The sequence below is a fragment of the Dendrobium catenatum genome, unplaced genomic scaffold, assembly GCF_001605985.2.
Source record: "Dendrobium catenatum unplaced genomic scaffold, ASM160598v2 fragScaff_scaffold_1481, whole genome shotgun sequence".
Taxonomy (NCBI): Eukaryota; Viridiplantae; Streptophyta; class Magnoliopsida; order Asparagales; family Orchidaceae; genus Dendrobium; species Dendrobium catenatum.
The window spans coordinates 808,679-836,346 of record NW_021319943.1 but is presented as its reverse complement, the minus strand read 5'-3'; the positions used below and the strand labels follow the sequence as shown (position 1 = coordinate 836,346).

At 35.2% G+C, this 27,668-nt stretch overlaps 1 protein-coding gene across 3 annotated transcripts; it reads right to left on the bottom strand.

The window, feature by feature from the left end:
* Positions 1-167: 167 nt before the first annotated feature.
* Positions 168-26,393, bottom strand: LOC110097694 (nudix hydrolase 16, mitochondrial). Of its 3 annotated transcripts, XM_020824225.2 has the most exons (5): positions 26,293-26,393; positions 26,018-26,214; positions 21,563-21,677; positions 1,142-1,225; positions 168-648 (listed from the first exon to the last, which is right to left on the bottom strand). In XM_020824225.2, exons 2-5 carry the CDS (start codon positions 26,086-26,088, stop codon positions 409-411), a joined length of 510 nt encoding a protein of 169 aa, XP_020679884.1. In that variant the 5' UTR covers positions 26,089-26,214; positions 26,293-26,393; the 3' UTR covers positions 168-408. The 3 variants fall into 3 exon arrangements, with proteins under 3 accessions (XP_020679884.1, XP_028556095.1, XP_028556096.1); XM_028700262.1 differs by lacking the exons at positions 26,018-26,214; positions 26,293-26,393 and adding an exon at positions 25,323-25,480; XM_028700263.1 differs by lacking the exons at positions 26,018-26,214; positions 26,293-26,393 and adding an exon at positions 25,096-25,294.
* Between the last annotated feature and the right edge of the window lie 1,275 nt (positions 26,394-27,668).

Here is a 27,668-nt window from a genome sequence, read left to right as displayed (position 1 = left end):
TTGAATTTTAGGTCGAGCAAGTATTAAAACCCCCTTTCCAGCAACATTCATTTCTTTACATAGCACAAGATCAATTTAGCATTTTTTGAACTAGTTATCATCGCATAAAAATTTTGGAAATCAAATTTTGATAATGATGAATGTTGAAATAGTGAAATTTGATTCACTAATATAAATGTCATGTTCAAATGATGCAAAAGATGACTAAATCCTTAAGCATAAGACAGCATTAACAAGCCTGGGAACTTCCAAGAAACTAAAATAAGCTTGAAATCAAAGTCTTTACATCCGAATCTCCAAAAATGAACTAGAAGGGTGAAATTTTGCTTAGTCCATTGCAAATTAGCCACCACTATTCTTCATATAAATATTCCATTATAGGCTTTTAATCCTCATCATCTACATTAATCATTGGTTTGCATGCCACTTCGAAAATCCCTCAACAAGAGCCTCCTCCATCCATGGATGTCTACATTGCTCGGCGGCCTCGGGTATTGTGACCCAACTCCTCCGGCGAGTGCTCTGTTCTGGCCATGAGCAGAGTTCCTCTGTGACGAGCAATGGGAACATTGCAGCTTTGCATAATCCTTCTGGACTGAATTCATCCTGAAGACTTTTGCTTCGGAAATAATAATATCCCAAAAATTCCTGTGAAGATTACATGATGATTAGTTGGGCAGATTATTTTTAGCATCAGCAAAGATATTGAAAAATAGTATATGATCTCAATCCATCAAACCAACAATGAATCATAAATGTACAGTATATACTTAATCATAGCTTGGGCATTCAGCTTAAATAGTAGCTTTTTAGGCTTCGTTTGGGAAAGCTTTCTTATTGTTTCTTAAAGTAAATTTTTGTGCTAAAAAGCTGCTTTAAGAAACAATAAAAAATTGTCCCAAAACGGTTTTTTTAATGCTTCTTAAAGCAACTTTTTAGTAAAAAATTATAATTTTTATATTAGAAAGCTGTTTTAAGAAGCATGAAGAAAGCTGTCCCAAACGAAGCCTTAATCATTTGGATAAAGCATATTCTCATCAATTTTCGTTAGCATATTCAAGCTATATCCCGAATCATTAAAAAGTTCATTTATGAACCATCTGTTTTCTCTATGGAAAAGAAGTTAGAAGGATATACTTACTTTAAGTTCTCCTCTTACTCCGGCTTCCTCGAGGGCTTCGCGCAAAGCGGCCTCTTCAACAGTTTCATCGTTTTCCCAACCTCCCTGTAAATAAATAATCATATCCACAAATTAGGTATTGACTTGTCACATTGTAAAGACAGGATAGGCAAACCACTTATTACTGAACGTATTGGCAAGTTACTGCAATGGATAGCCCTTCAACACTGCAAAGGGGCAAAGAAGGGTTTTGGGAGGGAGCTTAAAGTAGCGAGTGTGAAATTCTCTTATTTGAGAAGGTGATTCTTCAGATGTAATAAGATGACTAACCTTAAATTGTTTGGGGAGTCCACATGATTTGGAATGATGAATTCCCACCTATCTCTATGTATTTTTGTTCTTTCATATTAATAAGAATCCTCTTCCTCCCTCCTATAAATTATACTTCGTTTTTTGGAGTATATCAAATTAATTTCACAGTGAGTATTTGCTCAATCTCAGCTCGAGTATTTCCAAAAGTGCCTGCGATGGAGGAGCTTTTCTTTTTGTGTGTGTGTGTCGGCTTTCAGGCCAATTAAGGCAAAACTTACCCACACATCGCATACGGAAGACTCAAACTCAAGACGTCTTAGTTGGTAGTCAAATCTCCCGACCAAAAAACCAAAAAGAATTGCGTAGGAGGCGCTTCTTCAAATATCAAACCTGAGCTGAGACACTTCAATAAAAAGGAGAATGATGAAGTATGCAGTGAATGCTAATCGTGCTTCCCAACCATCACTTACTAGTTACCATCCACCGGCTATTTTGGGTGCTTCTTCAAATATCAAACCCAACCATCACATAGATTGAATAATAATTGTTTAATTGCACTTTTTAAACACCAACTAACCCAATAATTATCTCATTTAATTAGCTAAAGAGCTCAAGCTTTCAATTCTACTTTTTTTTTTCTTTTTTGCTGATATCTATATCAGATAAAGTAACTGTAAGTTCAGGATATTGATTGTTGAGAATACATTTTCTAGGATACAAACTATACAAGGAAAAACATAACTGTAAAAGTTAAGAAGTCTTGTTTATTGTAGTTGTTTTGTTGACGCTTATGTACTTGGTTCTCTCCATCTAGAATCCATGTTAATAATATGCTTGAACCTTTTGTATTACATTTAGGGGCTATTTGGTTGGATTACATAAAGGTGTAATGTACTCCAAATGCACGGATTTTGAGAAATTTTAGTGTGTGATTGGATGAAAAAGGAATGCAAAGTAAAATAAATATAGTGTAAATTATTTTAGTTCATTTTTTAGGTAAACAAACTAGCCCAGTGTCCAGCGAGAATGGTTTACACCACAAGAAAGCTCGCTTGACTGCCACCAGCCGTTGTGAGCCACCACCGTTGGCCATCTCCATCTGCCTTTGGCCATCACCACTGGCCATCTCCTCTGCGGTCGCTGCCACCCTCCGACAACCTGTTGTCGACCGTCACCGTCATCGACCATAACCACAGTTGCCGCCATCCTCTAGCCACCACCGTCGACACCCGCCGCACACCACCACCACCGCCATCCCCTCCAGCCACCCACTGCTGGCCACCGCCCAACACCAACCTTCACCACCGCCTCCACCCGCCAATCTCCACCATCTTTAAATTTTGCACTATATTCACTTTACTTCAAACCAAACAAAAAAAAAATATTCGCATGAATTTACTTAAAACTCATCCAAACAACTCCAAAATATTTATTTTATATTGCATTTCATTGTTAGCCAACCAAACAACCGCTTAAGAAAATATATCCAATACAATAGTAGTAAATATTAGTTTATAATATAAAGGCGTTTTCTACTCACCAACATAACGTGGGATTCAACAAAATTTCCCTTTTTGAAGATAGCATAGAGTGATAAAAACCTTTTTTATCAAAAGCAAGAATTAATAAATGCAAAGGCCAAATGTTAAACTAAAGTTCATATATTTTGTATTGGTTATAAAGATGCTTAAAATATATATTTAAAGTGAGACGTTTTTGTGTATCTTACTTGTAAATCATATAGGTTTCATAGGGTAGATGAATTTTGAAGCTATAGTTTAGAGCTAAGGATAAAATTTAGAAATGGAACGGCTTAAGATAAGCAAAACGTAGAACAATGATAAAAGAAAACTTCAGTAAGATAAGAAATTAATCATAAGATCAAGCGATACCTAAGAGTAGTAAATTTCAATATTGTTAATCTATTATAAAAAGATACAAATAAGGGCACAATTTATAGTCGAAGCTATCTGACTAGAATAGTTAAGTGCTTTAGTAACAATAATCTAATAAACACATATCATATGGCCTAAAAATTAAAAAAAAATGTAATTAGGCCAAAAAACTTATACATTTTGGATTATTTGGGTAACCAACTTAAAAAAACATGATAGCTATATTGCATGTGAAAGAAAAGAAAATTCTTTAAAATGATCAAACTAAAGGTTGTAATAATGGAGTGTCAATACATTATAAGGACTACACAAGTATAAGCTGCAAAAGATAAGATGAAGACATATTTTGAGCATCTATGAAGAACAATAGAAGATGCATTAAGGCAAATAAAGAGAATTAGCGTAAGAGGATTATTAGAGAAAAATAATACATTAAAAATAACATTGCCAAAAGTTCAACAAAAAAAATAAAAGATCAAAAATATATTAACACCTTATGTAATACTCAAGAGGAATGGATGGAGGAGGATTCTAAACCCAACACTAAATACTTGGCTAAAAAAGAAAGAGGTTGCGATGTGGGCTCCCAAAGCAAATAACTAGCTAATCAAATCTGCAATAATAGTGTTGAAAAAGCACAAATATATCTTGCAAACGTCCCAATACATAAGACAATTCTTAGTTACACTCAAATCATTTTACTCTAATTTGTCTGGTAAATAGATTAAGTGCTAACTTATTAATTTCCTACAAGTTTATTTTCAAAATGACAAAATAGCATCCTAATGAAATTATGTACTGATGTAGGAACATGATGGACCGACCGATTCGATTGGAAATTAAGAAGTTTCCTAATCAAGAGAAAGTGTTTAGGAAGGTTCTTAATCAAAGGGGATTAATTAGGAGAAGATTTCTAAATGAAGAGAGTTGATTTGGGAGCAGATTTACAGGGGATTAATTAGGAAATATTTCTTAATTAAATAGGGCAAATTTGGGGGTTAATTTTGAGGGGTTTAATTAGAAAATGTTTACTAATTTAAGAGGGTAGATTTGATGGCTGATTTGGGAGAGAAATGATTAAGAAAATAGGAGGAAATTTGGGGTGGGCTGATTTGAGGGCAGATTTGGGGGCTAATTTGTTGTTTATTGTCTATTTTAAGTAAGCAATTTTCCTAGGGTTAGGGCTATGTGTCGTTTGCTGAATTTATATTGTTTTTAGAGTGTTTGGAATCTAGCTGGCGGCTAGAGATTTGGGAGAGCCAGATTGATAGGACTTGATGATCAAAACACACACAATATTAAAAAAATAATAACTTACTCCAAATAGATTCAGAAATAACAAAAAGAGAGCTATTTTTACTAATTACCAAATAAAGTAAAAGATAATACAAATTGATTCACTGTCCGAGAGGTGAATCGTCTCTCCCACAATTCTTAACATCTACTAGGAACTCAAACAACACACAAAAACGACTACATAAATTCAAAAACATAACAGAAAAACCCTAACCCTCCATAATCTCCTATTCTTAAACAGCTCAAATCCCCTAATAAATATCACTTACATCTTTCCCAAAGAGTTCCCCCCTTTCCCAAAAATTTTTCTCTCAAAGCCTCTTCTCCTATAGGGTATAAAGGAGGCTGAGCCCCACCTGGAAAATTGGGCTACTGCTATCAGTTGCATCAATACTGCCCTCACAAAAAGTCACCTTGTTCTCAAGGTGAAAAAAGGTAAATTACTTATGAATAGTACTTACTATAGGGCGCCCATATCTTCTTAACTCCTGAATATCCCCCAATAGTTGTGCCATGAAACTCCTGCAACAAATGAGATTATGTGTGGCGATTTTCTCGAAAGCACAAACAGTCCCTAGTATAGTAACCCATCAAAGAAAAACCAGGATGACTATCCTTGTCCTGCAGCAAGTCTCCTCTGATATTGCTCAACTCCTCATCCTGCTCGCTCTCATGCTTTAAGGCCTCCCAATCCACCACCATGGGAATAGATAGAGTCATAACCTGAGGGTCTTCACTACACCTGTAGAGAGCATATGCTGATTTATTTACTAGATCGGGCTTGTACTGGATCTCAAAGTCATAATCCAACAACTTAGAAAGCCATTGTTGATGCTCCTCTGTTACCATCCTCTGCTCTAACAGGAATTCAAACTTCTATAGTCGGTCCTTACTATGAAGTGTCGTCCCAATAGATAAGGTCACCACTTCTATATTGTGAACACTATCGTCACCAACTCCCTTTCATACACTGATTTCAACTTAGCCCTAGCGGTCAAAACATGGCTGAAATAAGCTATGGGTTTCTTGACTTTGCATAAGAACTGCTCCTAACCCATAACCTGATGCATCAATCTCCACTACAAACGACTAGATGAAATCTGGTAGTGCTAACACAGGGACACCCGTCATGACTTTCTTTAGCTGCTCAAATGCCTGGGCGGTTGTCACCCCTCATTTGAAACTATCATTCTTCAGTTGCTCTGTCAACGACCATGCTATAGAACTGTATCCCCTCACAAACTTCCTTTAGTGCCCTGTAAGTCCCAAGAACCCTCTCAACTCCTTCAAGGTTTTGGGTAAGAGCCACTCCAACATAGCCTTTATCTTACAAAGATTTGTAGTTACTCCTAACTTGGACACCAAATGTCCCAAATACTCCACCATCTACTATGCAAAGGAACACTTCTTCAAATTGGCATACAGTTGATGCTCTTACAATGTCACTAACACTACCCTCAAGTATTCAACATGCCTGCCTCATACCAACTATGCACTAAAATATTATCGAAGAAAACCAACACAAACTTGCGGAGGTAGGGCTGAAATACCTTGTTCATAAGCGACTGAAAGGTTGCTGGGGCGTTAGTAAGCCCAAAAGGCATAACTAAGAACTCGTAGTGCATTTATGAGTCCTAGGAGCAGTCTTTTGGATGTCAACGGGTCGCATTCTAATATGATGATATCCAGATTTAAATCAATCTTGTAGAACATTATCGCTCCATATAACTCATCCAACAACGCATTAAAGATCGGTATAGAAAACTTATCCAACATTGTTTCCTTATTCAAAGCCCGGTAATCTACACAAAATCTCCAACTAGCATCATTCTTCTTCATCAACAACATAGAATTAGAGAAGGGCCTAACACTGAGATGAATGATTTGGGCCTCCAACTTCTCCTTAGTCAGCCTCTCAATTTCATTTTTTCGAACCTGTGGGTACCGAAAGGGTCGAACACTGATAGGGGATACCCCCTTCTTCAGGATGATGGCATGTTCATACTCCCTTGGGGGAGGTAGGCCTTAAGGCAACTAGAACACCTCACTAAATTGTTGTAGGAGTAGGTGGACTATCTCTGGAACCTCCTCCTCTTTCCTCATACTTCCTCCTTCCTCGAGGCTTTGGAGCTCCACCAAGAATCCCATCCCTGCTCCCTGGATTTCCCTCACCATAGTCTTGAGAGAGGTTTGGATAGACTAGGATCCCCTCTGATTCTTACATCCCTCCCTCTCACCATGAATTCCATAGTCAATGCTTTCCAGTCCACTGTGGTTTCCCCCAATGTCTGTAACCACTTCATGTAAAACCTGAAAACAACATTAGTAGGTCGTCACACGCTTTTCAAAACGTTTCAACATTAACGAAATTTAATGAAAATAATTTTAGAAAAGCCTACGCAAAATTCTGATTGTTTTGATATATATAACCCATACCTAATTTAGCCTATTTTAGGAATTAAAATTTAACGAAGTTTTGTAATACCCATTTTACCCCTAACCACTTAAAATGACAAATCTACTTAAGGGTATATAGGTCTTTTAGCATGTCCATATTCTCCCTAATAGAGCAAACCGAAACCCTCCCTATCATTTTCATTCGCACGAACGGCGGAAACCGTGAGGGACGAGCGGACTAGGCGCGGTCTGGCAAGGGGCGACGGGCATTCCGGCGACGATCTTCCGGCGAGAAAATTAGTCCAAATCGAAAAGAACGACGAAAGGAGTCTTCAGGTATGATTATTTTAAAACGAAACTTTCTAGATCTCAAGATTTTTGGAGATGAAATAATAGATCTTAAGATTTTTGGAGATGAAATTCTAGGGTTTTATAGGGATTTGTTTTTCTTTCGAATTTTTCTTTGCAAAATCTTTAAGGAAGGATTAGAGGATCATTTTAACAATGAAAACGAAGAGATTGGAGAAATTTTTTGGCGAAATAGAAATTAGGGCTTTTTATTAAAAACCTAATTTCTACTAAGTGTTTTTAGAAAAATTGTTCCTAAGGACATTAGAAATATTTTTAAAGCATAAACTTAGAATTTTTAGGAAATTTTTGTTTTTATAATTTTCATGATTATTTTAATACGAAAATTATAATATAATTATAAATATATGTTTAAAAATAAGTTTGAAGCAATAAATTTACAAAATTGAAGATTTATGATTTTACAAAATTAGGATTTAATTAAATCCGAAAATTAAGATTTATTTAATCAAATAATTATTAAGTATCGTAGGGAATTGTTAAGGGAAAATGATGGGTTTAGCAATTAGACTTAGATTTAGCCTTAAGATTGAATTTATGTGACACGTTTATTTTATAAATTTTCTTAGGTTGTGATCGTTAAGGTGTAAGGTGTAAGGTGAAAAGAACTTGGTCGAAGCAACATACCGTGCTTAAGAGAGGTAGATGTTCATAACTCATTTAAGTTTATAAGTGCAAAATTTATTTATGCTTAAAATAAAATTTTATGCATTTATTTTACTGTCAAAATGTTTTAATTACTGTCAAATGTTTTATATTTAAATGATTGAAAGAATATTCTACAAATTCATATTTCTAGTTTATGCATTATTTGGAAAGCATTTAAAGCATGTGAATAACACTTTAGTATACAAATTTATGAAGCTTATGAAAGATAATTGAAAGATATAAAATCAATAACAATTTCATATGCATGTTGATCCGAAAGTGCCAAAAACGATAAAGGAGGCTCGTAGAGCCAATAGTAAAGGAAATGACCAAAAATTTGGCTGCGTACCTGATCAGTACGAAAACTGGTACTTCCGAGACGGATGTATACATTTAATATAAGCATTTTTGCATTTGCATTGCATATGAAATAAAAGAATGAAAGGAATGAAATATTAAAGAAAGGAAAAGGAAAGTAAGACTGAAAAAAAAATTAAAGATTATGACTTGCAAAATGATATGAATTGATTTTTTATTATAAAAGATTTTGTTACATGCATCTTATGAAATTAACTGAGTTATGAATTACCTGCTGAGCGAGTAAGCTCATCCTATGTTTAAAATGTTTTTCAAGAGAAAAGTGATGGCTGCACGACAACCGTACATGTATCGTCGTAGGGGACTTCATGAGGAAATGTTCTCTTTTATGATTTCAGTTTGAGTCTTTGAGTTTATTCTTGTGTAGTTTTGTGAGTTTAAATTTGAGTTTGTACCTGTGTAAGAACAGTGATTTGGAGTTTATGTAATTTTGATTTGAAAGTTTTAGTAGTTGTGTAAGAAGAAAAAGATTTTGAACACTTTTATTTGATGTTGTTTAGTGACTCTTTTATTTATGGACGATGCTTGTATATTGATATTAAATTCTTCAATGAAATTGTTTATGTTTACTTATGCTCTTCCGTACGACCGACTGTTCCCGTCCCGTTTATCGGGCTAGCCGGGTCGGGTCATGACAAGAGTGGTATCAGAGATATAGGCTCTTTCATTGATCATTACTAAACCCTTTACTCTGATACCACTCTTGTCACGATCTAGTCCGGCTAGCCCGATAAAAACGGGACAGGAACAGTCGGTCGTACAGAAGAGCATAATTAAACATAATAATTTCATTAAAGACTTTAATATAAATACACAAACATTGTCCAGAAATGAAAGAGTCACTAAAATGCATCAAACTGAAATGTTTTAAACTGTTCATCTCACACAACTACTAAAACTTTTAAACCATCAATTACATAAACTCCAAATTACTGTTTATTATACAGATACAAACTCAAACTCACAAACCACACAGGGACATAACAAAGACTCAAACAGAAAACATAAAAATGAACCTTTCTTCCTGAGGTCCCCTACGACGATACGTGTACGTTCGTTGTACAGCCATCACTTCTCTTTTGAAAAATATTTCAAACGTAGGATGAGCTTACTCACTCAATAGGTAATTCATAACTCAGTTAATTTCATAAGATGCATATAACAAAAATTTTATAATTGAAATCATTTCATATCATTTGCAAATCATAACATTTGAATTTGCATTCTTACTTTTATTTTTTATTTCTTTAACATTTCTTTCTTTCCTTCCTTTCACCAATTTCATATGCAATGTAAATGCAAAAATGCTTATGTTAAATGTATACATCCGTTCTGGAAGTACCCTTATTTGTATTGATCAGGTACGCAGTCAAAATTTGGTCATTTCCTTTACCATTTGGTTCCGTAGAATCTCATTACCATTTGGCTTTTGTAAGCCCTTTACCATTACCATTTTGGCACTTCCAGATCAACATGCACATGAAATTATTATACAGTTTAAATCTTTCAAATATGCTCAATTGTCTTTCATAAACTTCATAAATTTTTATGCTAAAGTATTCTTTATATGCTGCTTTAAATGTTTTACAAATAATGCATAAAATAGAAACATGAAATTGCAGGGTTTAAATAAAACATTTGAAAGTAAAATAAATGCATAAAATTTCATTTTAAGCATAAATAAATTTTGCACTTATAAATTTAAATGGGGTATGAATACCTACCTCTCTTAAGCACAGTATGTCGCTTCGACAAAGTCCTTTTACCTTACACCTTAATGATTACAACCTAAGAAAATTTATAAAATAAACGTGTCATAAAACTCAATCTTCATTAAGGCTAAATCTAAGTCCTAAGCTTAAACTCCTCATTTTCCCTTTAATTATTTCTTACAATACTTAATGAATTTTAATTAAATAAACTTAATTTTTGGATTTAATTAAATTCAAATTTTTGTAAAATCATAAAGTTTCAATTTCATTAAATTATCGCTCTAAACTTAATCCTAAACATATAATTATAATTATATTATAATTTTCGGATTAAAATAATTATGAAAATTATAAAAACAAAATTTTCATAAAAATTATAAGTTTATGCTTTAAAAATATTTTTAATGTCCTTAGGAATAACTTTTCTAAAAACACTTAGTGGAAATTAGATTTTTAACAAAAAACCCTTAAATTTTATTCTCCAAAAATTCCTCAAATCTCTATGTTTTCATTGCTAAAACAATCATCTAAACATTTCTTAAAGGTTTCATAAAGAGGTTTTGGGAGAAAAACAATTTTTAAGAAAAACCCTAAAATTTCTATCTCAAATAATTTGAGATTTAGAAGGATTTGCTATAAAATAATCGTACTTGAATGTTCCTCTCGTCGTCCTCTTAGATTTGGACTAATTTTCTCGCCGGAAGATCGCCGCCGGAGCCACTCTCGCGGAACCCTTACCTCACGACCCGTCCGCTCGGTCTCTCTCGGTTTGGCCGAACGAAAATGAGAAGGTGAAGGGGGCGGGTGCTCATTTAAGGAAAATAAGATTTCCTAATTACCTTACCACCCTTAAGTAATTCCAGCAATTTAATTGATTAGGGGCAAAACTGGTATTTCTTATCTTCTAATAATTTCCAATATACTCACAATTAAATATAAGTCCTATACATCAAAACGATCAGAATTTTGCAAGGAATTTTATAAAATTATTTCCATTGAATTCTGTTAACATTGAAAATCTCACTTAAGTCTCGTCGCGACGCTTTGAAAAGCGTGCAACAACCTACTAATATTGTTTTCGGGTTTTATAATTCTCCACTCCTAATAAAAATTTCATTCTCGAAATTTAAAAGAAAAAAATACTAAACCATAAAGCTATACCTTAACCAAATAAATGAGGGTAATTCTCCCTCATTTCTGACTCCTCCCAAGTGGCAACCTTATCTGAATTGTGCTTCCAAAGCACCTTAACATAAGGAATCATTCTGCTCCTCAACTGCTTAACCTCATAATTAAGAATTCTCTCTGGTTCATTCACAAAAGTCAAATCTGACTGAATATCAACTGATTCAGCACTAATCCTCTGAGTCTCGTCTGAAATATATTTCATTAAAGAGGAAATATGAAACACATTAAGCACTCCACTCATATGTGTTGGTAGAATCAACCTATAAGCCACATTTTCAATCCTTTCTGAAATCTCAAAAGGACCTACATATCTTGGACTCAGCTTTCCCACTTTGTCAAATCTTTTCACTCCCTTCATTGGACTGACTTTAAGAAACACGAACTCTCCCACATCAAACTCAACTAGTTGGTGCTTAGCATCATAGTATTTCTTCTGTCTGTCCTGCACTGCCCTCAATTTATCTCGGATCAACCTGATCTTCACTGTAACATCATCAATTAAATAAGCACCAATTATCTTCCTTTCTCCTGTCTCAGTCCAGTTTAAAGGTGTCCTACACCTTCTCCCATACAAGGCCTCATAAGGAGCCATACCAATATTTGCTTGGAAGTTGTTGTTGTAGGCAAATTCAATCAAAAGTACATATGTCTTCCACTTATCACCAAAATTCAGAACACATAATCTGAGCAAATCTTCTAAGGTTTGAATAATTCTTTCTGACTGCCCATCTGTCTGAGGGTGGAAAGCTGTACTAAAGGTAAGTCTGGTACCCAAAGCTTCCTGAACTTTCTTCCAAAATCTGGAAGTGAATCTTCCATACCGATCTGATACAATAGTCTTAGGTACCCCATGTAATCTGACAATCTGATCAACATATAAACTTGCCAATTTTCAACTGGATCAGACTGTTTGATAGGTATAAAGTGTGCAGACTTAGTTAACCTATCAATGATTATCCATAAAGCATTACATCCTCTTCTGGATCTGGGTAAACCAACCACAAAATTCAGTTGAAAAAATGGCAAGCCTGTATGTTGATCAGATTGTCAGATTGCATGGGGTACCTAAGACTATAGTGTCAGATCGGGATGTGAGATTCATTTCCAAATTTTGGAAGAAGGTTCATGAAGCTTTGGGTACCAGACTTACCTTTAGTACAGCTTTTCACCCTTAGACAGATGAGCAGTCAGAAAGAACCATCCAGACCTTAGAAGATTTGCTCAGGTTATATGTTCTGGATTTTGGTGGTAAGTGGGAGGTATATGTACCTTTGATTGAATTTGCCTACAACAATAACTTCCAAACAAGTATTGGTACGGCTCCTTATAAGGCTTTGTATGGGAGAAGGTGTAGAACACCTTTAAGCTGAGCTGAGACAGGAGAAAGGAAGATAATTGGTGCTGATCTGGTTGATGATGCTACAGAAAAGATCAGGTTGATCAGAGATAGATTGAGGGCAGTGCAGAACAGACAGAAGAAATATTATGATGCCAAGCACCGATCAGTTGAGTTTGATGTTGGAGAGTTTATGTTACTTAAAGTCAGTCCGATGAAGAGAGTGAAGAGGTTTGGCAAAGCAGGAAACTGAGTCCAAGATATGTAGGACCATTTGAGATTTCAGAAAGGATTGTGAAGGTGGCTTATATGTTGATTATACCAGCACACATGAGTGGAGTGCATAATGTGTTTCATATTTCCTCTTTAAGGAAATATTTTTTAGATGAGGCTTAGAGTATTAGTACTGAAGTGGTTGATATTCATCCATATTTGACATTTGTGAATGAACCAGAGAAAATCTTTGACTATGAAGTTAAACAGTTGAGGAGCGGAACGATTCCTTATATTAAGGTGCTTTGGAAGTACAGTTCAGAGAAGGATGCCACCTGCGAGAAGGAATCAGAAATGAGGGAGAACCACACTCATTTATTTGGCTAAAGTATGGTTTTACTGTTAAGTATTTGTTTTTAAATTTTGAGGATGAAATTTTTATTAGGAGGGAACCACCCTCAGGCCGGGTCGTGACACTTCATGCCCAAAATTACATATGTACTGCCTAACTCTAAGGGAAGAAAATTCTCCTTCACCTGGATCTCCTGCAGTGTCACCATCAACCCTAGGCAAATGCATCTACTCTTCTCCATCTTTCTTGTTCCCATCATCACCCCAAAACAACCCATATCGACTAGCTTCAGCCCCAATCGGTCCACCACCTAGTTGGAGATGAAGTTGTAGGTTGCCCCGCTGTCCACCAGAACTATCACTGATTCTCTTCCTATTTGTCCCCTCACCTTCATGGTGTGATTTGAGGTAAACCCCACTACTGAGTTTAGGGAGACCTCCGCCACATCTAGGTGCAGATGCTTCTCCTCCTCAACCACCTCATCCTTAAGAGTCTCCTCATTACAAATTGTAAGTACTTGCAATGAACGATCCTTGCAGAGGTGTCCCAGCGCAAATTTGTCATCATAACGGAAACACAATCCCCTAGCCCGCTTCTCTTGAACTTTTGCCTCAATGAGCCGCTTGAAATTTCCTCCTGGCGGTGCTCCCAATCCACTATCCTTAGGTATTTCTCTCTGAATGGGCACATGTTGTACCTTTGGTGCCAAAAAAGTAGTAGTCGTCCGGTATGAAGCTCCCAAATTGTTCCCCTTGCTGCTTCTCTCAAGTGAGTTTTTGTCCTCCACCAATTGGGCTTGCTCCACAGCCTCCCCTAACCCTCATAGCCTCAATAAATGAACAACAACCTTGATCTCTGGCTTGAGTTCCTTCATGAAATTCCCCTTCAACACTGTCTTAGAAAGCCTCCCCACTCGACTAGAAAGGTACTCAAACCTCTCCCGATAATCCATCATTATTTCTTCCTGAACAAGAGCAAAGAACTGCTCGTAGAAGTCTCCTTTCCAACTAGTTTGGAAACGTTCAAATAAACTATCTTTGAACTCCCTCCAAGATCGAATTGGTTCTCTCATCTCTCTCCATTCATACCAAGACAAGACCTTCCCCACCAAGCATAAAGCCGTGAGTCTATCTTCTTCTGCCAGCCCATTCATTGTAAAGTATCTCTCTACCCTCTAGATCCACCCATGAGCATCTTCCCCTAAAAAACGAGCATCTTCAATTTTCTCACTCTCGGATCTCCTCTGCTCCAACTTCCTCTTCCACCTCTAGCTCCTCCAATACAGCAATTGTTGTAATCTCTCCATTGTTCTCTCCAACCCTTCCTCCTTTCATAGATATCCTCTTCCTCAAAATCAACCCTCCTTGTTTCTTTCTCCTAACTTCTACTCATGTTATATCCTTCACCCATTTCCCTCCAGATTATTGGTTCAAGAGGTGACATATTTTCCCTATCGCCCAAGATTCTACCTCTTGATCATCCCTCATTGTGCCGATATTGGGGTTTCCCCCACTTCCTTGGCCACCTGTTGGTGCCCTCGCCTTTGATGTTGTCAGTTGGGTATAAAGCTCCAATAGTTTCTTAATCATGTCCTCTATGCTAGAAAACCTTCATTCCATGGATGAAATCATTTCCTCAACTTCAGATTTGAATTGACCAACTTTTCCTTCGAGTTTCTCTTCCAAAGCATCCACTTTCTTCTGCGCTATAGGCCTAGAATCTTGCTCTGATACCAATTTGATAGAACTCGATGATCAAAACAGAACACACTAACATAAAAAAATAACAACTTACTCCAAATAGATTCAAAAATAACACAAAGAGAGTTGTTTTTACTAACTTCCAAGCAAAGCAAAACAAGATACAAGTTGATTCACTGTCCGAGACGTAATCGTCTCTCCCACAATTCCTAGCAACTACTAAGAACCCAAACATCTCACAAAAACTACTGCAGAAATTCCAAAACATAAAATAAAACACTAACCCTCCATAATCTTCCCCCTTAAACAGCTCAAATCACCTAATAAATGCCCCTTACATCTTTTCCAAAGAGTTTCCCCTTTCCCAAAGAGTTTCCTCACAAAGCCTGTTCTCCTATAGGTGATAAAGGAGGTCCTAGGCCCCACCTGGGTAGTTGGATTGCTGCTACCAGCTGCATCACGGATATTCCTCTCCAATTGAAGATCCACTTGTATCTTGTATTTTCTTTCATAAAATTTTCAATAAAAATATTCTTGTGTGTTTTATTCCTGATTTTCTTGTGTTGATTTTATGAAATTGCTGAAATTAGATTTCAACCAAGACTTTTCTTAAATTTCTACAAACACTTCCTATCAGATCATTTGCCAAAATTAGTTTTTTTTTTTAAATCTCAACTCACAGATATACATAACCAAGATTTCATAATCAAAGATCGAACCGTCCCAAACTTATGGGTATGATGAATCAATAGTATCTATGTATCTATCATTGCTCACGATCAAATAGAAGCCCATAACTCAAGAATTCACTATGGATTGCAAGAAACATGATAGTTATTGTTCTATCCTCTTAACAACCTACAACATTCACTCCACCTTGGGCGCCCAATTGTGCCATCGAGCAAAGCTATGACCTACCAACCATTTATCATAAGACCACTTGACACAACCAACTAATCTAAAAGTTCATATTGATAGAGTAGGCAGAACTGCTCCAAGAATAACAAGTATGATAATTCCACATTGTACATGACTCAACCAATAACCATGGTTGAATGTAGGTCTATGACTTAATTGCCCACCCTTGACTATAAAAAGCATGACAAAAATTAGGTTGTCCTATTGAAAATCACCTATTATGTACCTTCTATTGTTTTGCCACACTCTTACATATGCACCATCCTAAAACTTAAAAAGATCAAATTCATTCGGACTTATCACAAATAGGTAGAAGGAGAAAATCTTCATGAACAAAGCTCATGTTAGCTAGCATATGTGATTTAATTATTAACCTCAATAAAAAGTAGTGCACAACCACCCAATATGTGCAGTTTATGCCAATAAGAGACTGAAAAACCATTTCTACCACTAAGGAGATCAAAATAGAAACTCTTAAAGGTTAGAATAGAAATCACCGTCATCTTCCTGTATTAAACTGACTGAACAGATAATGTCCCATATATAATTAGGTATAAAAAGGGAGGAAATTATAATCATAAAGAGTGAATCCAAAGTTCAACGCTAACAAAAAATTCCACTACTTCATTCTCTGCAATCCTCTTTCACCAATTAAACTATGTTATGACTTAACTATTATTGGGTATATTTAGGTGATCTCAAAGATGTGTTAAAAGCTCGAGTTGTCTCAATGAAGCATCTCTTCTATATAGAGTAGTTATCAAAATATGATGTATAACTATGGCTTCAATATGATAATGGAAAAAAAGCGCTATGTTTTCATCTTAAAAAAAACTTCAATTGAATGTGGATAAGTATTATACAACTAATCACTAAGAACTTTGAAAAAAATATTACAGAAAACTAAAAGTTTTAGATAGATTCTATTAAGTATCCACAAGACTTCACCAGACAAATCATTGTGAAAAATAAAGTAATTTGCAAATGAAGATCTTAATATTAGTTGATTTTGACTCAAACTACCACTAAGGCACCAGTATAGATGAAATCTGAAAAGGGAAGATTAAAGAAGAGAACAAGTAAAATACAAATGATATTAAAACAAGCAATAAATTATTTCTACGAGCAATCCTTAGTTGTAATGAAAATCTTCCAATTCTTGGAAGGCCTTCATTAAGACCAGCTTCACTGAAGAAGTCCTTCGCTTCAAGAAAGAAAGCCGCAAGCATCAGACAAGTGAGTAAACTTGAAATTTCATTTTGTCCTCAATTTCTTTATCCTTAAAACGATACAAAGGAATTATATATAGCCTAAGGACACAACCACCTACCATCACCATTCACAGTCAAGTAGATAAAGTCAAGGAAAAATAGTGAGGTAAAAAAAAAAAAAAAGGCAGAGGAAGAAAAATAGGAGCAACATCAACATCAAACTTTTATCCCACTATGTGGAGTTGGCTAAATGAATCCTTTTTCTCCATTGTGTTTTGTTAAGAGTCAAATTCTTATTTAAATTTAATTAAAAAAAAAAGTCATTTCTAATATTTTGTAGCCAAGTTTTTTAAGGTCTACTTCTATCTTTCTTAGCATAGGTCAAATCCAATACATCTACTCTCTTAATCGGGTCATTGGAAGGCAGACTTTTATTTGTTCAAAAAATCTAAGGCAACTCTCTCTAATCTTATTCGCCACTAGAGCTACTCCAAACATTTCACGTATATACTTGTTTCGCATTATGTCTCTAAGAATGAAGTCACTCATCTCTGCAACACTTAATTTTATTCTTCTCTTTTAATGGCCAACATTCTGCGCCATAAAACATTGCAGGTGTCACCACCATCTTATAGAATTTTCTCTTAAATTTGAGAGGTGTTTTTCTATCACACAATAGGCATGATGCATTCCTCCACTTCAACCATCCAACTTGAATTCTACTAATAATATCCCCATATATTTCACCATCACTCTGAACAATAGACCCAAGATATCTAAAACGTGCACTCTTATTAATGACTTGATTGCCCAAAATCACAATCCCCTTACTAGATCTATTATTGCTAAAATTACACTCATTGTATTAAGTTTTAGATCTACTCAAACGAAAACTTTTAGACTCTAAGGTTGACTTCCATAATTCAAGTTTTCCTTGAACTCCCTCTCTAGTCTTATCAACAAGAAGAATGTCATCAATAAAAAGCATAAACTAGGGTACATCCTCTTATAAATGTCTGGTAATAACATCTATGCATATAGCAAAAAAAATATGGGTTTAAAGCTGATCCTTGATGTAATCAAACTGAAATAGGAAAATAATTGGTCCAACCACCTTGTGTTTAAACACAAGTAACAGCTCCTGCATACATATCCTTAATGACTTGAATATAAGCATTATTAACTCCTTTCTAGAACTCTCCAAAGCACTTGATGCAAGACTAAAATGTTTTTTTTTTTAAATGGATGCGTCAAGAATTGCACGATTTCTTGAATAAGCAAGTAAGACTAAAACTGTTAGCAATCAAAACGACAATAGAAAACAAAAGAGGGGTGCCTACGTTTAGGCTAAGCCACATGCCAAGCACTTGGAGAATCAAAATAAGTTAGAAATTCAATAACATGTAAAGTAAATAGTTTTCAACAAAATTCCTAATCTAATTGTTAGATTAGGAGCATAGAAAGTGCACTCAATCCTATGTTTACTAAACTTTGGCAACAACGGAAGAAAATCCTACGTTTACTAAGCTTAGGCATAAGGCGAAACTCGGCTCCTTGTGGTTCGTCATCACCTACAAGATTAGGGGATTATAAAGGTAATTGAAGAGGGTGAGAAGTTCACCTTAGTCAAAGTCCGGAAGCAAGTAGACGAGATGTTGAAGAAGTTCGTCGTTGTTTTCTTGAAGGTTCAACTTAGAGAGAAAGAAGTTTCTCTAGTGTGAAGTGTTGAACACGCTAGTTGGTACTTCCCTTGAAGGTTTCTATGGAGAGAGAGGAACTCATCTTGCAAATTCCAAAGGGAAAGAGGGGGAGAGATGGCCGGCCATAGGTGGGGAACCACACGTTGGCATTAGGGTTAGGTTAGAGGAGAAGAATTAATCAAAATCTGAAGTTTCAATTTTAGATTTGCATGTGGAGGATTTAGGGGCTTGGAATTTGAAATTATTCCAAAGAGAGATGGGAGGAGGTTAATTGATTTCCAATTAGAGAAGTTCTCTAATGGAAATAAATTAAATGGTGGGGGCTAGGGAGGTTTCGGCCAAGTAGAGAGGTGGGGAAATTGGAATTGATTCCAAAAGGGGAATTTGAAATTTAGGAAAGAATTTCCTAATCCCACCCAATAGGGGCCGGCGGCAATCAATGAGATAGGGAGAGATTTTGGGGAGGGATTTGGGTTACTTAATTTGAGATTTAGGAATTAGGAAAGAAATAATTAAGTCCCATTTAATTTGAAATTCAAAAGGGGTTTAATTAAGTAACTTTCCTAAAATAGGTTTCCTAAATTAGGAAAGGATTCCAAATTCAAATAAGTTTGAATTTGAAATTAAATCTTCCCAAATTAAGAGAGGATGCTTATGGGAGTTAGTCAAGAGGAAATTTGAACTTGGAGGGAGGGGACGAGTTTAATGAGGTCTTTAATGCTTACTTAAATTATTGAATTAAGTTTGGAAAGAAATATCTCTTCCCATCTTAATTTATGATTTAAATATGAAAGGATTTAGTAGGTCTCCTAAAATAGGATTTCACAAATTAGGCAACTATTCCAAATTCAAATAAATTTGAATTCAATCATAAATAGAATTACCAAAATCATGAAATCTAATTTAGGAAAGGCAAGGTGGCACGTAGGAAGGGGAAAGAAGCCAAGGTGGCCGGCGGTGGATGGGTTTGGCCGTGGGGAGGGGATGGGGTGGGGGACCTAGGCGGCGGGTGGTGGTAGGGCTAGATGGCTGACGGCTTAGGGGTCCGGGAGAACCCTTGTCCGGCAGCTATGGGATAAAGAAAGGGTGACAACGAGATAAAGAAGAAGAACCACGAACCTGGCAGTCTCCAAGGTTGGTGGGTGATCCAAATTTTCCTCTCCTAGGGATTTCTCTCTCTCCAAGCACTCTCAAGATCTCTCAAGAACTCAAGCAATAGCATAAAATTTTTTATCATTTAATCATTAATTTCCAAAGGGAAACATAGGGGCTATAAATAGCCTCGTACATAAGACTCAAAATAATAAAGACGACAATGCACTTAGAGCTTACATAAGACTTCCCTTAAGCAAGGGGTAACACGGGAAAAATAAAATACAACATAAATAACAAATAACATAATAAAACAAATACATGAAATAACTCAAAATACATCGATGCGATCGTGACCGTAGATCGACGGCCACGCCTCTGATATACGATTCATGCTCTGATGTCCCCATCAGCACTTCTATTGGAACTTTATCATATGCTTTCTCTAAATCAATAAATATCATATTTAAATCCTTTTTATTTTCTCTATACTTCTCTATCAAACCTTTCAATAAATGTATAACTTCCATAGTAGACCTACCTGGCACAAATCCAAATTGATTTTTTAAGAAATATTAGTATCACGTTGTAATCTATGCTCCATAACTCTCCTATAGTTTTAATGTATGATTCCTCTATAATTCATACACTTATGCATCACCTTTATTCTTACAAATAGGAATCAACACACTCTTTCACTCCTTTGACACCTTGTTAGTCTTTAAAATTAAATAGAAAAGTTTTCTAAGCCAAGAAATTTCTTCATCTCCTAAGCATTTTTTACATCTCTATTTTAAAGGATTTATGTCATAATTATTTGACAAGTTTTATGCAGGCCGTCGACTACTAAATGCAACCGCCCACTTTTCTCATCCAAGACTCGGGACTTGACAACGCCAATATTTCATATACAACTATCACAAACCATCATTCTAAGCATGGCGGGTGAGTGAAACTTCTAAATAAAAAAACACACCACACAAAATGGCCCAACATCATTAAAAGCCTCAAGTAAATCATGCCTCACCGACAACACGAGGTTCAACTAAGGCTTTGTTTGAGACAACTTTTCATGAAAGCTTTTTTGTTGATTTCAAAAGTAGTGGCTAAGTTGCCTCTAATGTAATTTGGTGGTTCCTAATTGGAGTCACAGAAAAACTTTCTCTACAACAAAAGGAAGAAAGTTTCCATACGTCTTGGAGTCCACCCTTCCTAAGGCCCAACATTAGCACGCCTTCTTTAGTGGGAGCTCCATGCACTGCCATTTCTTTGTATTACTATACATATGGGAAAGCACAAAGGATAGGTCTGATTACAAGGTGAAAATGGACCATTCAGACTAATCCAAAGGGTTATGCCAATTTCATGGATATACTTTTTTTTTTTTTAATTTGGAGGAATGGGTTCACACATTACATACCTAATGAACCTAATTGCAGCAGAGAAAACCTAACAAAACGCATAAAAGACAAGACATAATGTGAAAACTATAGATTTATTGAAAATGTAAACTATACGCAGCCAAAGTTAAAGAGCACATATATGTATTACATCAGCATATTGTAGTTACTATTGCAAAACATTCACATCAGTTTATAATTAGAAATCTCCATACATTACACGTGAAAATGAATAATAACTTAATCTATTTTCTTTCTTCTTATATTGTCCATTTCTTCCATAGTTCCATCAATTTATCTTTGGAAGAAAAAAGAGTCCCCATACCTTTGGAAACAAAAGTCCAGGCCCGCTTTGGGAATTGATCATAAGAACTTCAATATTCTTCTCAGGCTTGCTGCTAACAACATTATCAGAGATTTTATATCTAAATGGTATGCACCTGCAAGGAGAAATAAAATAAAAATTTATCAAAAATCAAATGGAAAACAAAAAAAATGGTAAGCATATTTAATCATTTCTTCATCATCTAATTCCGCTATTCTGCGTATGTTTATGAATCCTCTTCTTATATTCATTTCTATTGAGCATTACAAGATTTGTTGAATTTATTTTGCATGTCTCTTAGCATTAATTCTAGCATGTTTGCTTTCTTTCTTCCCTATGTAGATCCTAATATTTTCAAATTAATTTTATGTACCTTTACAGGTGCATCTTGAGCCGTCTATCATTCATGCCCAAATCATCTAACCTATTTTTCATTATCTTAACTTAACAGGTATTCTTCTATCTTCATCATACTTTTTCCACTATTTGATAATTGAATATTGGAGATAAGACACAAGAGAATAGATGAGATGAATTAACCATGCACAATCAAGCTGGAACTATGAGGAATAAAAGATTTTTAATAACAATGAATGATTCACAGTTGTTTAGAAGGCTTTTAATGACTAGATTCATTTCACATGTTGAGAAATGAATGACATAAAGGAACTACCCCAAACAGCTTGATGAAGTCTAAAACTAATGATAATATGATATCCTAAACAATGTTATCAAGTGCAATTTGGGAGCTTGTCTAAAGTGTCAGGCGAAGCGAGGCAAAACTCCAACGTCTCAACGACGCCTAGGTGGGTGCTGTTACTAAAGCACTATCTAGACAAATTCCTAGGTAAAGTTCTAGGTACGAGGACACTCACTTATGTGGTGCAAAAATTTTATATTTTTTTTAAAGCATACACAATCATAAAAAGAGACAGAGGGCTATAAATTTGAGGATGTGAAATAGAGTATAAGTGATTATGAAAATGAAATAGATAATAATAAAAATTAATTAACCATACACTATAGAAGCTGCCAATTAAGTTTCAATTTGCTTTGTTTTAATTAGAAACATAACTTTTGGACATTATAGGCACTTTGTTTTATAAATAATATATATATGATAAGGTCTCATTGTTTTGACATTTGGAATTACATAAAAATATATTTTTTACCTACATATTTTTAGATTTTATTATGATGATTATCATATTATACTCTCCAACAATATTCTTCATAATTAAAATAGATATGAAATTATTTAGCACCATAATTTGCCTAGGCAAGTACCCATGTTGGCACCTAGCACCTTTAATAACATTAATCCTAGATTTCAAGAGTAGGGAAAAAGTTTAGAGTTTACCATGCGCATTGTCGTATATTGTCTCAAACATATTACACAGAATACTTGTATTTTCTTAAGTTAAGCATTAGGGAAAAAACTAATGTAAATAAAAAAAAAATGATAAAGTGATAGTTCATTGTAGCAAAAGGATTGGCAACACAAGACTCCATTGTCATTAGGCTTAAATGATGGTGAGGAGCTTATTCAATTACTTGGTTATCACTAGCATGCTCCTGTATCCAAATAAAATTTTAAGATTCCACGAAAATTCTCTGAATAGCTATTGGGCTACACTCCACCTCATTATATATCTTCTATTTTAGAATGCTTCGTTGGGTAAACAAAAATGTCCATTTTGCTAGATCGTCTTTAGGTCTCTCTAGCTCAAGTCCTTTGCTGATCCCCTCCACCTCTCACCATCTCTTCCCAATCTCCCCTCTCTTTCTCGGAAGTGCATGGAGACCTTGTAAAAGCTATACAAAGCGGCCTCGCCACCTTACATAATCCTTGTAAACATTTATTGACACATTGGAGAGATTATTTTATTATTGTTTTGTTTTCCCTACCCAAGGAATTCCTGAGAATGTCCATACACGCCTTTTTTTGGTGTAGTGGCCACAAAGGCAACTCGTCAAGATGCTCTAGTGCACTAACTATGCACTCCTTTTTTGACTTAATGAAAAAGCTTGACATATTTTTTTATAACCCATTCACAAGAGGTGACGCAAAAGCTTTGCTGAATTCCACTCGAAATGTACCTAAAAAATTTAATGAAAATATTTTTGAAAAAAAAAAAGAAGCAACAAATTAAAAAGAGCAGGTGAATAACATAAAAATAAGATAAAAATAAGCACTTAAAAGATGGCCACAAATGCTAAGAAAATATGAACATCGATGTATGGCCCAATTCTCCAAGTGTCAGGGGAGTTAATAAGGCCCATGTCACAACAACAGTTTATATGGAAATAGAACAAACGTTAGTACTCACCCCTAATCTAACTGAAAAAAGTTTGAACATTGCAGCTAAGTTTATGAGTCATGAGCCATGAACCATAAGGCACACTTAATAAGACATGGAACTCTATACAAGCCAACATAAAAATATAATCGGCCTTTTCAGTGAACTTTCATCCTAGGTTTAAAAGGCTCTTTTAGACAATGCAATTTAAGATTAATGATAAGGATCATTTAATCAATTTGACTAAACTAACTCTATTAAGCAAGCAAATCAAGGAACATATCAACCTAGGAAGATGAAATTATGGGACCTTGTCACCATGCCCTCACAAAAAGTTTGACAAAATGACATCATTACCCTATAAAGAAGATCAACATGATACAAAATTCATAATCACTTGAACTATATATAGCAATTGAAATATATACGAGTTTCTATTCTATAGAAAGATCTATAATACATACACTAAATTAGATTTATGATTTATAGGATTGGAGCCAGATCACTATGAATATTTCCACAAATACAAGGGCATGAAACAAAAAACTTTTCTTGCGAAATAGTTTATCCAGTACATGAATCCTCTTGCAACTATGATTTTCTATGGAGAAATTGATGTATGTTGTCATACTCTTGCATAACAAAGATATTGCTTCTATTATTGTGGGATCTAATCATTGCACAAAGGCACATCCTCAAACATACCAAGGAAGGAGGATGGTAATTAAGAAAACCTTTTACACGCATCAAAGCAACAAATTTAAAATGGAGTTTTGATTGATAAAATCTACCTAGAAAACCCTAGAACACACGATTTCGCAATAAGAATCAATTTCAAGCTATCAGTGCCTGAGAAAAAGGTGATGGGCATCGAATTTACTCAGACATGTAATTTTTGTAGGAAAGCGAGATGCACTAAGAGATGGAGGAAGACTAGCTAAATGAAATACAAGTAAATCACTTTTATTGTTCACAAGTAACTTCTAAGTAGATTTTGGTTAAAATTCTAAAGTTGAGAAGCACATGGTAAAGAAATTCTAATTTAGAAGGAGCTAACAAATACCACAAAAATTAAAGCGATGTACAGATTACAAAGATTGAGATTGTTAGGACCAGAATGAAAGTAGGACGATGTTCTTAACAGCTTAAAAGTGAAAAGTAGGTAACTTAGCTATGATTCAAAACACAAAAAATTCTAGCAATTTTAAGAAAAAAATTATATGCGATGATCACCCCTTGGATCTAGCTACACGATGCATAGCTTTATAAGATTTGATTATCAAAAATGGCAAAGCCGTCCAACTAGACAAGCAGAATCAAACTTAAGGTAAAATGAATCAGTTGGTGTCTTTTGTCATTAGGCTATTCTGCTTGTCTAGTTGGTTATCGGACCTATTTTCCTGGAAGCTAAATAGTTTCTCCAATATATATATACTAAAAAGCCTTATATCCGGACGCACCAATCTTCCTGCTTCAAGGATAAGACAAAAGACATCAACGTCCACAACTTCCAGGATTAACTTCGCCAAATTCTCTAGGATCAGCCTTCACAAAAATCTCCCAACTAATTTCAACAAATTCAATAATTCTATAGCAAAACCAAGAACAGAAAACATAAAAATAGCAGAACATCAATCAGTATAAACCACTAAACCCTTTTGTTGCTCTAATCCAACTCCTTTCTCACCAGCTCAGGTTTCTAACGCTATTTAGGAATCGATCATTAAAACCATGCTGGATTCATCAAATTATGAACAAGGTATATAACATTCACCACGCCATGTCTGAAAAAGAAAAGTAGAATAAAAGACTTAATGGCAACCAAAAAAAAACCTAACAAAAAATAACATACTGTACATCAAGATGAAAAAAAAAGCAAGCAATAGAAGCAAGTAAAATTGAAGGGGAAACAACAAAATTAACAGGAATCAAACCCATGAAGGATCGTAGCAGAAAGCAAGATTCCATACCCAATACATTGAATATGAATCTAATCAATCCAATGGTGCACAATAAAAAAAAATACAAAATGCCCTTATGACCTAAATACCTAATCAAGTAGCTATCTTTCCAGATGAATATGAAAAGAATGAAAGCGAAGGTGGAAGAATTGTATATGCGAGATGATGTAACAGACTGAAAGAGAGAGATTGACCCAGCAATAAGGCGACACCCGGCCTCGTAGCGCTGCTGATGTCGACCTGTGCGGGCCACCAAGTCACTCATGTTCTTCCTCCTTTTCTTCACCCCCTTCCCACCTTCCTTCTTCTCCTCGATCTCAGCTTTCCTGGACAAAGAACGCAGTCGCTATCCCACACCTAAACCCGCTGATTTAAACCCCATCGACTTGATCTGTAGGACCAATACGTCGGAGGCGTTGAAGGCGACATCAAATGGAAGAAAGCTATATAATTGGAAAAAAATACAAACTTTGGAGCTGGAAGGAAGACGAAAGAGACGGGGGCGAGGGCAAGACTGCGGAGATCTAGAAACTATTAATGATTTGGTTTATATTACGACAGATCATGGGTTAATCTTAATATAAAATTTGGGAAAAGACGACGAGAATTCGACAACGAACTAACGAACGCGGTGGTTTTTAATGATGCGAATTCCGTATTTTACTATTTTCTGACATTTATTTATTTATTTATTTATTTTGAAACAGGATATCTACCAACTACTATTCTAAAAAAGGTATATGTCAGCATAACTAATTTCTCGGTGGGCCCACCTACAACCAACCCCAATGGTACATGGTCACACAGTTATTTTCTCTCCATTTATGGAGTCGCGCAGCATAAGAGATAAATCGAACCTGGGCTGGAAGTTTCCAATCACGCTCACCCACCAACTTAGATAAGCCCGGTGGGATTCTGACAATTATTCAACAATTAATTTTGATGAAAAAATTTGATATCACGACTCAATTCTTTTTTAGAAATGAATCTTTATTATGTTTGATGACATGTTCAACATGTAAGAATCATTTGTGACATTCAAATTAAGTATTTTTTTTATCATATTTTAAGATGAGAGTTTTTGTTAGCTTCATAAAATAAGGTCATGCTAATTTATGAGCTATACTCCATCAAGATAGCATATCATTAGCAGAGAAACCCTTAGCACATTAATGTTGATCGTGTGTGCTCATGCGTGCGTATATATGTAACTTGTATGTACCTAATATGTTCTCATCAAGGAATTGGTTAGGAGGACCGCATGGTTAAAGTGGCACTCATTCGAAGGGTGCATGACTCCACAGAGTAATAACTGACACCAATCATGATTGAATGCTACTCTCCATAGTAGAGATCACAACATGCAGACTCATCCTGAGTGAATAGATTAAATATGCATTCATTCTAGGCAAGTTTCTCTAAAAGAGTCACCCAAATTTGTCCGCGCCCTAAGGATTACTCGCCTTAACCTAATGAACTCACTAGCAACAAATGTTTATGACCAAGTCCATTCGCCTATCATGTGTATCTCCTATCAAGCTACAAGAAACACACTTTTTATCACGTTCCAATATCTAATATGGAAGAATTTCATTGTTATTCTCTTTATTATATTTTTCTTATCTTTAACAATAAAATCATTGATAATTATAGTTGATTAATTGCATTCAGGAAAAAATAAATATAAATAAAGGAACATAAAATTATATTACTACAATTAATATTTATATTTTACTATAAGGTCCAAAGTTCTAAAATAATATATATAATAGCCACTACATGCTACAAAAGAATACATAAAGCCCAAGAATTTAATATAAACCAAAACTATCATTATTGTTAAGC